Below are 12,405 nucleotides of genomic sequence, written 5' to 3' on the forward strand. Positions count from 1 at the left end.
TTGTATTACACTAGCAGCTCTCTTTCACCAGCAGAGGGCGCTATGTGGATTACAACAAACATCATCACCCTCCAGAGTGTCAAGTGCATGCTCAGTTACTCTCCAGTTGAGTGACCATCTCATACATCTTTTCCACAAGTGTTTGATAACTGCACTTGAGGGATCAATGCAATAAATGTGCATATATTTCGAGATATCTCCTCACATATCGGCGTCTGATTTTTTCCTCTCCCTAATATCGATGTCGGTATCAGCCCCAAATATATGTATACTGGTCGGGACCGGCTGTCTTTTTTTTCACTTGTTTCCCATTCCATTGCTGCTAGTTCATTGTGTTGTCCACATCACTTACATCCTGTTTGAAGAGGGAAATCTTCACATTGAGGAAGAAAAGACTAAATGTCACAGTAAATCAGCCGATGTAAAAAGTAACCGCATTCCTGTGATGTGAGATATGAAAAATGAAAACACAAGACAGAAAGTCCTGACTACACAACACCTTTTGTGCTCCTTGTGTTCTCAGCGCTGCCTCTCTCTGAGTGGTCTCTGTGCTCAACAGTGCAGCGTCTGTGTACATCATCATCATCATAACAGTGGCCTAACTGTGGGCACCCGGGGGTGGGAGTGGAGTGGACTAGGAGAGATTTTCAGGCCGAGTTTCTCGACGCTTCCCAAACAGAGCGGCCTTTGTGTGACGTCTCTTTAGTGTTCAGAGTTTAGAAGTAGTCCATTCAGTCTGTCAGTGTACTGTTACAGGACATCTATCATTCATGCTGTCGTCCCTCGACAACCCGACACTTTCATTATTTTTATTCACCTTCTGTCTCTCATCAGCCTGTTTTCCTTATCGTGAAAAACACCAAAATATACTCAAGACAGATCATGTTGTTAAAGCTGTAATCCAAAAAAATACTCTCTAATATTCAACATGGATGTAATAGTTGTTTTGTTTCAAATATATGACACATGATTTTATTATTTGGAGCTTTTCTCTGGATGTAAAAAACATTTAAAAAAGGTTTTATGAATCAGTTTGTACAGCTGGTGGAATTTAAATTTCATGTAAATAGCTTAAATTTTCCAAAATAATGCCAAAGAAACTATCATTTTAAACATGGAAACATGTTCATCAATACCAAATAGAACCACGAACAAGAATTATGTTAGAGCAAGATAGTTTCTTAAGTTAAACCTCAAAAGGAAAAGGATAAATGAAGTAGTGTTAGTCGTATTAGAGTTAGTCTAAAACAAGTAACAGCCAAGAGTCCTGACCAGGGTTGTGAAACAAAAAGACCAAAGCGTGAGAACGTTTTTTTTTTTTTTTTTGATGTCTTTATACACAGCACTTCCATTTTATTACACTACCAAAAAGAGGCATCTCAAGAGCACCAGCAGAAGCAGAACAGCATCCAGTTAATCCTCCACTCACACTGGAGCGTTAGCCAAGCGAAAAGGAAGAAAGACAAGAGTCCTTTTTTTTTAAGTCCCAGAGAAAGATGTCAGACGTCTCCCTCCACCGTCCTCTCTCACATGCAGCAGAGACACGACTTTACTTGCAAAGCCTCTGCACAAGACAGACGATGCTAAGATCAGGTCGGGAGTTAAAATGAAAAAACCTAACGACTGCAAATGGCGGCAGAGGGGGAAAAAAAGCAACTCTTCTCTATTTCATAGACAGCTTAAACTAGCTTAGAAATCACACTACTATGGGTGATAATAATAATAATAACAATAATAATACTCTTAAAAAGATTCCAAAAGGAAACAGACAAAAACTCTAACCAGAGGTGTTTGATCCAATCAGGAAGTATACAGCACACATGTTTTCTCTTTAGTTTTCTTTGTAGAATGTAACAGGCCGTACAATCATGAAAGGTTGACCAAACTCTCAGATCTTTTTTGTTTTTTTGTTTTTTTTTGTCAGTCCAGCATGCATCTACAGATGAGCACAACATTTTACAATCCCGGCGGATTGGCTGGAGCAGAAGCTGGATGTGAGAAGTTGAAGGGGCCGTTTAAAGAAAACTCGAGGCAGGTTTTTTTTGGGGGTGTGGTGGTAAAAATCCGATCTCTGGAAGGAAACTTAAAAAACTGGAAAAAATCGTCGCCGCCCTCGAGAGTGAGGTGCCTAATTCTTAAAATGAAAGTCCGAGCTATGAAAATCTCCACACAGGAAATGTCCCTTTACAATTCACTGCTTATTACATGAATAATAATATTGATTACCCCTCCCGTGTACATTCAAGCATGAAAGTCCAGAGTGAGGAAAACGCTCAAGTGTCTAAAAATGTATTCTTAGAACATGTTTAAGATTGTTCCTATCCTAAAAGATAAATAATAGGTGATTGTTTCTCTCAAAGGAAGTGAAATTAAAAATGTCTTGACCTCTTTTTCGTCTTCAAGTGGAAATGCATAGCAGCTGAACGCTTCATTCCTCCAGGGTTCGTTTGTTTCGTCACACGTGGCTCTCGTAAAACACCTGGCAGGGAGGGGTCTCTTCTGCCGCGGCCTCGTCTTTGTCCTCCACTTCCTCCTCCTTCTCCTCCGCCGCCGGCTCCTCGTGGTGCGCGGGGGAGAGCGGCGGCGTGGAGGACGGGGGCGGCGAGCAGGGCGGGGCCTCCGGCGGAGGCGGGGCTTCGATGCTGCAGTAGCCGTCGACGGAGAGCTGCGGGTGCACCGACACCTGGATGGCGATGTGCTGCGGCTGCTCGTGCACGGAGGAGTTGTCGGAGTCGGCGGTGGGGGATTCGCTCCGCTGCCTCTCCCTCTCTCGCCCCCTCTCCCTCTCCTGCAGGATGGTGAAGACGTCTCTTGCCCGAATAGAGGCGACCGTGCCGTCCGTATCCTGACACCCCTCGGGCGCCTGTCTGACGAACGTGTGCCTCATCTCCTCCACGCCCACCACCTCCAGGATCTCCTCCATGAACGTGCGGCAGTTCATGATGAGCGGCGGCAGCGGGATGCTGCGGGCCAGCTCCTCGATGTAGCGCGCAAACTCCATGGTCTTGAACTGCGTCACCTTGGCGAGCTCCAGCGTCTTGGCCGATGTGATGATGGGGATCCGCTTGGCGATCTCGAACGCCTTCTGCAGCTTCTCGGCGCCCTCGGTGCGGAAGAACTCGTTGATGGCTTTCTCCGTCTTCTTCAGGTGGCTGCTCATCATGCAGAGGCGCGTGATGTTCAGCGCCATGATGATGGTGAAGGTGACCAGACACACCACCATGTAGTACACGCCCATGTCCCCTTTGTTTAACACCACGCGCAGCGTCACCGTGCAGTTTGAGCTGCCGTGAGCGTTGGACGCCATGCAGGTGTATTTCCCTCGATCTGCAAACTCGATGCTGGTGATGTTAAGGATGCCGCCGTCCAGCAGCCACCACTTCCCCTCTGGAGAGAGAGAGAGAGAGAGAGAGAGAGACAAGTCATTGATAAAGATTCTACAATGAAGCATCAGGCAAGAACACCAGTTAACCCCCCGCCCCCTTTAAACAACAGAAAACTTTCATGAATGTTGTTAGTCAAAGCTAGTTAGCATTAGGCATGCAACAATTCTCAATAAGATATTGAACCGTTCGGTACGGCATCCACGGTTCAATACTGACTTGTGAATTGCGGTTTTAACGGTTTTAACGGTTTGGCGTTTAACTAGTTTCCGCACATTGTATTTCTCTCTAAATTGGCTCCGTCTGTGTGTGTCTGTGTGTGTCTGTGTGTGCCTGTGAGTCAGCGCACAGGGATGAGGAAACCCGGCCTGCCAAGTGAGTTAATAGCCAATCACCACACGCTTAAGTTTGGCGACGCTGACAACAGCATTACTTTAAGCACGGCGAGCAGTGAGGAGCAGCCAGGCCCGGAGTGGCTAATCGGGAGAACCGGGACAATACAGTGACAGTCTATAGATCATCCAGGCTGCAGTCATGACTCAAGCAGCGTCTCACTACATACCAGTTTCTGATGGAAAACATGCACTGCTCAGTGTTTCCCACTCGTCCAGGTATATTAACGACTGCAAACGCCCTTTTTTTCCCGAAAGCCTCTCTCCCTCATTATGTCAAAACATAACTGTGGGTCCACGAACGTGAGAGGGAGAGAGAGAGCTATACGGGTGAGCGAGAGTCGGGGAACGTGCCATTACGCATATAAGTGGACGGACAAGAAACAAGAAGTGAAATTGATCATTTGCTCCACAGTTTCCATGTTAACCAGTGAAGTATGTGAACTACATAACAGGCTGTTGTCTGTTAACTAACTGAGTGCTCCTCTGTGTGCACTTCACCCTCACTGTTCTTATTACATGAAACACGTCTGAACCTTCAGTGTGACGTTTGATGTCTTTGGAAGTGTTCTTAAATCGTTTGAGCTGTTGTTAATACTCTAAATATTTACAATACTGAACATTAAAGAATAAGAGAGGAGCAATAATCGTAACTAAAAGAGAAATATGACTTTTATTTTTGTTGACATTCATTGAGCTAATTGTAGTTTACTTCATGTTCAAATCAAACCTGACCTTTGCAATAGGCTGAAAGGAGAGCACCTGAATTTGTTTCGCTTCAAAGTCAAATAAATAGTTTTAAAATGAAAAAAAGTAGCTCTCTTTCTTAATCCCTTGCTGTTCTGTAAAATTCGCCTAAAATACTTAACACTGGAAACATTTTAACGGCCCGGCCCGTCAGAACCGAACCGAACCGATCCAGTACCTGGGCTATGGGTATCTGCTGATTCAGATCCAATCTGATACCGGGTTTAAATTAGTAACCCGAGACTGGAAACCATTTGTCCATCAGGTTTTTCTTAACTATGTAAAAGAACTTAATACACACAAACTGACCCCACGGTCTGTGAACAGCTTGCATCACTCACCCTCTGGTGTCACAGTGAACCCCACAGTGAGGCTCATCACATCCATTAACTTTGTCTTTAGAAATGATTAATCAACCATGGTCTCAAATGTGTCTTTCAAAACATCCTGAGGGAAAGCTTCGTTTCATTTCGTCTGACTTCTTCTCTTTCTTTGTTGTTGTTGTTGTTGTTGTTGTTTTTATGCACTTTGGTCAGCTGAGGCTGTCTTAACCGTGCAACACAAATAAACTTGACTTGTCTGAAGTTGTCGCCCTCCAAACACGAGCTGTGCAGAAATAGCTCGTAGTCCTACAAGTTGTTGGTGTAACGAGCGTGAAATACATCAGCAAAATGCACAGGTCTACCGGTATTTCTTGCCGTTAACACAGAATAACATAGAAATGGGTTGTATAGATTGATTAGCAACATGGATCGGTCAAACCTATCTAGCCATCTTGAGTCAGGATTGGACCGACATCCAGGATGTGTGCCATCTCTAGTATCAGTCTCAGTATCTACATGCGTCTAGCTATTGTGAATAGTGCTGAGATAGACAAAAAGGATGTTGAGAAATCTCTAATTGAAAGAAGAATAAGGAAACAGTTTGCAGCGCCCTGTGTTTGTTTTCTAAGTTTGTATCTTACATTTAGTTTAACTTCCTGTTTACTACCTGCATGATGCTGTCATGTCATTTTACAGTGTTTTCATTGGTCAACAATTACTCAGGGGGATTCAACCATATCATAATTAATAACTGAAGCTTACGAATAGATGGAAGTGAAAGCTAAATAGTTTGACTTGATGGTTTCCCTTATAAATTCATTCTTCAAATCTTTGTGGACAGAGTTCACACACACTGCAGCTATAAAGGGAGAAAGTGAAGACTTCTCTGGCCTGCTGTAAACATGTTATTCACTGACACATCATAACACATTCAATTCTCAGTTTGACCACCGACTGCCTCTGAGGTCAAACTCTAAACCCTGACAATCCTCTTACTGCTCCAGCCTGTGTGCTGCCTGAATCCAGACTGTTCTGCAGCATCACTGCAGCCCCCCCCCTCCCCCTCCCCCCCCCCGTCTGCTGCTGCTCTCCAACAGGAACTTGCTTACTCAGGTTTTACTTCTACGCTGCTCTATTTCTATTTTATAGAGTGTGACAGCAGTCTTGACTCACAGATTTATAAAATTATGAAGAGAAAAAAAAAAAAAAGGACTTGCAGCTATTTGTCACTGCACGTCCTGAAAGCTGCAGCTGTGGTCTCGTATCTGAGCCACCATCTGGGCCTCTCTCTCAGCCGTTCACCACTTTTCTATTCAGTATGTTCCAGCAGGATGTGTGTTGTGTTGCTGTGACCGAGGAGTCGATGCTTTTAAAGGAGACCTGGTTTTAATCTGTCCGGGTGAAAGCCGGCTGTAAAGCAGCAGCAGCAGCGACTTTAACGTCCCTGCCGTGCCTTCAATATTGAAACATGTGGCGTGACTGCTCTGCATGCTGAGGTTTGCGTATTCAAAAGAACAAGCTTTTATTTACATGTTAGAGCTGTTGAGTCAGACATGGACTGTCCTAACATGATTTCAAGAGATGTTCATACAAGAAACTGAATTATTTTCTACTGTCATGAGTTATCATTTTACTATTTGACCAAACATGATTGTGTAGTTAAGTATTCTTAAAGGTTGAGTTAAACCAGTAGTACACGACTATCTCAGCTGGCAGCCGCAGTAAAGTCACAGCATCAGATTCTGAAGCTGCTCCGAGAGCTCAGGCACCCACAGGATTTACTCGTTCTTTTCCTACATATTGTTTCCGACAGCTCCCCATGGGTCTTACCCTGCAGTGTTTCCATTCACTTTGTAAACCAGTTGAATAACTTCAATTTATCAAAACAAGCAACAATAACTGCTCCTCAGTGAGTAAGACATTAAGCACTGCAGCTCGTCCCCTCTGGTTGTTTTGTTTTGTTTATCGACCTTTTACAAGTTTACGACCGACTGGCTGATGGATTGAAACGGTCAACGTCACGGCTCTTTGCACAGTTCAAAGAAATAGTGTGACACTTCTTTGCTTTCTGGAGGAGAGTTAGATAAGAAGACGGAAACAGCAAAGTGAAAGCCAGCAGCTGATTAGCTTCACTTAACGCTTCCTTAAGGTTTACAAAGGTTTCACTTTTGATTCTCAAAGGTTTTCACTCCGTCTTAGAGCTGGTGGGTAGGACTTCATGTATTTCTTCAAAGGATGAAAAAAACGATTCTACTCTATTTCATTTCAACAAGTACAGCGTATTAAATAAATAGAATCCTTAATGCTGTGTGTCGAGCTGCCCCCTTTAAGGGCAAAATGGACGATCTTCACACGTAAAACTCTCGTCTTAAGTCGAGCAGAGAATTTAAAATAACACGTCTGCTGCCTCCTACACTTGAGTTCAGTGTGCATCCTCTGGAGGAGATGAATGGGCGGTCAGGAAACGACGAAGCCTGGCAGACAATAAATTCCTCGCCCATCCGCCTTTTCATGTCAGAGCAACATTTTTCTAATTTTACCTCCTAAACCGAGTCATGTGATGAAAAAACTGATGTGCTGCCCAATACTACAGCAAAAGAGCAGGCGGAAGAAAGCAGTGATAGTAACACCGGCCCTGTCTTACTACACAGAGAACTACTGCTAACTGTGGTGAAAGTCTACCCTCCCAATTGTAGTCATGTTTCTGGGGGGGGGGGGGGGCGCTCTGTGATGCTCCTTCAAACACTCTTCTGAGGTTTTTGGGTCATAAAAACAAAGCTGCCTGTTCTCTGCGTGCAGGTTTTAACAGGTCGGCTCAACAACAAAATTCTTCACTCTACATTCCTCATATTCAGACACGGTGGACGAGAATGGAAATCACAAGCACACGACTAGACTCTGTGAATGAGTGTGACTCTAAATGAGAGAACTTAAGTACTGCTACCAGACGACATTTGCATTAATCAAGAAGAAATTGCTCCCCAGGAACTCAAGGCCGTCAGAATCCTCTTAGTGAAACACTTGAAGGAACGGAAGTTTCAACCCTGCAGTTTACACTTCCATCACATCGATCGAGTATCCATGAAAACTCTTAACTATAAGCTGCATGCTATGACATCTGTGTACGCTTACGATACTACCTGAAATGTGATTATTGAGTATTGGGGATTATGCCAGGCAGTCCCCCCCCCCCCCCCTCCCCCCTAAAAAATCATGGGCAACCCGTATCATATTGTGAGTTACCCTGCGATTCCCTGCTGCTGTACTAATAGCATCTTTATTTTCTTGTGGTAGTCAAACATATCCAGGTGGAGACTATTTCAACTAATCGACAGGACGGGATGGTATTCAAGCTCCGACAGACACTTACTTTTAAATGTTTAAAACCCAGTCTAGGTGGGTTGACTTCCTGTACAGAACATTGAAACTGTACCTTTTTGTCCGATCAGACATAGAGTAGAATCTAAACACTGGCTATGATTGATTGGAGCTCTGTAGCTGACAGGCTTCACACACACACACACACACACACACACACACACACACACACACACACACACACACACACACACACACACACACACACACACACACACAGAAGGGGCTTCTGGTGTGCATTCAAATACCTGTGACTACTGTTTAGTCTCGAAGCCCACAAACACTGACTGTGTCTTTGTGTGCTAACCCTAACCCCAAATCATCAAGAACACACCACCGACCCATTTTCCAAACATCTAAACAGCACAGACAGGCAGACTTGTCTTTTTTATTTTCCGATCACAACATCCTGCTGACTGTACACAGACAACAACCACTTCTGTTTTTGTTGTGACAACCGAACATGCTTTGCTAGAAGTGGAAGATCGTCTACATAATCTAGATAAGACTCTACCCACTAGATAAGAAATCTTTTACTCAACCTATCAAAATAATAATAACACATGTTCAGTAGGTCAAAGGCGCCAGTTATTCATCTGTTTTTTGTTACACTGGATTAGTTTGGGGGGGGGGGGGGATGAGACCATTTATTTATTGTTTTTCCAGGAAATGTTTTTTTGATCACATTAATTTGACAGTGGTAGATGTTTCATCTTTATTGGACATCTCTATTGAGCTTTAAGCTTCTCCTACTGAAAAGAAGAATTATATTTGATCATGTCTATAAACCCCTCTATTTCAGCCCTGCTCAGAACAGGCTGTTTCTGTGTCTGTACCTTTAAATATGTAAATGAGCTGTGTCTGACCACGCCCCCTCTCTGGAAGGGCTTAGGTGGCTCTGGCTTTCTTGCTCCATGTCCTATTGTTTACGGTTAGAATTAGACTCAGAGGGCAGAACAAACACCTAGCTGTGGGAGTGTCACCCACCTGGGGGAGGGGTTACTGCCCTTTGTGATGTCACGAAGGGAAAATCTCCAAACGGCCTGTTTGAGCACACATTTTCTAAAAAGTGGAGCAGGAAAAATACAGAGAGGACGGACTTTTCTCATCGTTGGGGGGTTTGTAGACAGACTATGGACACATATTAGTGATAGAGGAACATGGTGAAGAGTATTTTGTATAATATGTGACCTTTAAAAAAGTATGCCTCTCTGAAAAGAAATAAAATGAAGTAGGATGCAGAACCTTTCATCCTTCGGTTGGAGTTTAATTATCACCACGCATACTGCTCACTCCACCTGGAAATATAACTGAGCAGGGCAACAATCTACAAGTACACACACTCGATTGTTTCCTTTCTTTCCAGCGGGGATAAAGTGGCTATTTCTATAAGCTGAACCCACATCTTCAAAACGGCCTCCCAGCTAAACCCCTACATTTTGAAATACTGTGTGTGAGTCATGTTAATCCAGACTAAACTGACTGTGGGGAAGTAGTTTGTGGGGGGCAGGGGGGGGGAGGGTAAGTGGCAAAACAACAAAATCAGGAAGTCTATCTTTGCATCTTGTTACTCACAGTAATCAGGTTACAGTGCAGTTTCCCTCAGCACACTGTGAAGGTAGAGTTGCTGTTTCACACGAAGAATACCACGTAATACGTTTGAATATTGTTCACGCTGTTAAGCACATTTAAAAAGTCTGAGAAGTGTTCTGTCTTTGTTGCACCGTGTTTGAGAGGACAGCCTGTACAGACTTACTTCCTCTAATTGAGAAATCCACTATTCACAGTAAACACAAAAAAAACCTGACACCCCTCCAGATTTGCAGCTAATTAAATTATAATTGAGTGACGTACATGGCTAGTGAAGGAACGAACAGGAGACCAGGTTTAAAGTAACAGTAACATATCTCTCACCGTAGCTCTCGGTGTCCAGGCGGTCTCCATGGGAGTTGAACCACTGAACACTGGGGAACGGCTCTCCGGTGAGATTGCAATCAATCAGCGCACAGCTCCCCTCCCGGGCAATTATCTGGCTAACTTTGGTGAATGCAGCAGGGACAAACCCGTAGTCTGTCAGAGTGCCGTTCCCTGTACTGTTTCCATCTGTGTCAGGTGATAAGGCCCCGGCGGTGTGAGAGGCGATAAGGGACACCAGGAGCAGGAAAACGTATCCACCTGCCCGGTGCATTTTCTCTGACTGTTGGTGCGACGCCAAAGCAGGAAGAGACGCTGTCATTCCTCCCGAGACTCCATCCAGCAGACTGGCTATCTCTTGATAGGACAAGTCAGTTTGGTTTTCGGCTGTGAGGCTTCAAACAGCTCACTGAAAGACAAGAAAGCGGACGTCATGTATTAAGCAGATATACAAAATAAAGCCTGGTGACGCTCAACCGCTGGAACAGACTGATAAGGAGTCTGCAGAATAACTACTCATATAAGGAATACAGGGCTGCAACTAAAGATTAAGTCATTCTTTATTATGCATTCGGCATCAGAATAAAAATCAAATATGCCCCTCATAATTAATCACACACTAAAAACTTTACATTTATTTATTTTTTAAAATGTTGGTCCAAATTTGAGACATTGAACCAACGATAATAAAAAAAAAACAGAGGGCAACAAGAGCCTAGAACCAGCTTGAAAAGGGATTAATTGTTTAATGCAGACAGTTGCTGAATGTCATCTACAAATCTTTTCATATGTGAAGATTTGTGGAAACATCACATCAGGTGATAAACAAAGCAGGTGAACACTTTGGTTGTTTATTTCCTTGAAGGTGTTGCAGGACTGTTTGGACATCTTTGAGCTGAAATAGACTTTTATTCGGGGCGAAATCTCCCTAAGTCTTTAGTCGACCTCCCAAATAACTCCGGACAGATGGCTGCTTTCTTTTCACCAGTGATTTTGTTCCACTGTTTGCTCTCAAAGCAAAAACCCAGGGAAGCCAAATCCTACAAAATCCTGCGAACAGCTAAAAAAAATAATAATAATAATAATAAAAAAAAAAAAAAAAACAGTAATATAATAGTATAATGATGAAGAAAAACATATCTACATCTTGAAATACGTCGGAAAAATATATTTAATAATGTCACATTTAGTCAATTAGCCTGTTATAAAAGCTCACACAAAGCCAACATAACGGAGCACAGCATGGGCTGCGTCTATCTCCTGGTTCGCTTCTCTGCCAAACATGAAGCCTCCTAACAGGACATTAGAGACACCTAGTGTGAATAATTAAACAAGTCGTTACATTACAGGTGCTAAATTGCATATATAAGTCGGATTTTCTACTTGCTAAATAGATTAAGTGCCCCCCCAGTAGTGCAGTTTTTAACGCTACATGGAAAAAAACAAGGGCGTGGAACCCGGCTAAATCCTGGACCGCGGTTTTACATCACGGGACCCTTTTCCAAGAATTGAGTCACTGCAAAGTGTGTGTACACAGTTACATCCACTAAACGACAAAGCATTCACCTTTTGGCACCGTATAACGCGAAATACAAGCGGGGATATGAGTCTAAATCCCCGAATTTAACTAAGCCCGAGTCACCGCAGCACCGTCGCTTCCTCTGTGGGTCCAGCAAAGCGGCCGGCTCGGCGTCGACGTTAGCGGCTCACTGTTGACCTTAAAACCGAGAAAACATGTCACGTTTTTCCATTTTGAAGAGTCCGCTTTCATACTCACAGCATGGTCAGTCGTTTCCAGTGTTTGAGTCGATGTGTTGATACCCTAACCCATCCCCATCATCCTCCTGCTGCTGCTGCTGCTGCTCGTCCGCTGTATAGCCTCAAACAGGCAGCTGGTCTGTCTGCATGCAGGTTGGACTGGGAGGCTAGACCCGAACCCTAGACGACTTTCTTTGCTTCTGTAAGAGCAGATTAAGATCAATAAATGAATATATATATTAGAAACATCGATATGGAGCATGATAACTGTTATTAAATAGTTATAACATGTCTACCAATGTGTTTGTAAACACTCCAGAGGGGCCCATTGGGGACATTTTGAGGACTGCATGGGCGGTTCTAGGCAGGGGCCAGCTTGGTCCCCCCCGTGCCCCCCCCCCCCTCCAAAACGAAGCGCAAGGTAATAAAACAATACGTTTATGTTGATGATACTGCACTGATGCAAATCAAAAGGTGGAACAGTTGTGGCTCAACCACAGATCTTAAATC

The 12,405-nt window shown here is 43.8% G+C and overlaps 1 protein-coding gene across 1 annotated transcript; it reads right to left on the reverse strand.

Moving 5' to 3' along the window:
• Positions 1 to 1,819: 1,819 nt before the first annotated feature.
• Positions 1,820 to 12,074, reverse strand: mfap3l (microfibril associated protein 3 like). The gene is made up of 3 exons (XM_020640316.3): positions 11,915 to 12,074; positions 10,138 to 10,546; positions 1,820 to 3,387 (listed from the first exon to the last, which is right to left on the reverse strand). The coding sequence occupies exons 2-3, from the start codon at positions 10,457 to 10,459 to the stop codon at positions 2,456 to 2,458; spliced, it is 1,254 nt and encodes a 417-aa protein (XP_020495972.1). The 5' UTR covers positions 10,460 to 10,546; positions 11,915 to 12,074; the 3' UTR covers positions 1,820 to 2,455.
• Between the last annotated feature and the right edge of the window lie 331 nt (positions 12,075 to 12,405).

Source organism: Labrus bergylta, chromosome 22 (genome assembly GCF_963930695.1).
Source record: "Labrus bergylta chromosome 22, fLabBer1.1, whole genome shotgun sequence".
NCBI classification, from domain to species: domain Eukaryota; kingdom Metazoa; phylum Chordata; class Actinopteri; order Labriformes; family Labridae; genus Labrus; species Labrus bergylta.

Bases quoted from the DNA above. Each gene is read 5' to 3' on its own strand.
- mfap3l (XM_020640316.3), bottom strand. From the start codon at position 10,459: ATGACAGCGTCTCTTCCTGCTTTGGCGTCGCACCAACAGTCAGAGAAA. The intron at 3,388-10,137 runs GTGAGAGATATG...CTCTCTCTCCAG, and splicing joins CCTGGACACCGAGAGCTACG to AGGGGAAGTGGTGGCTGCTG.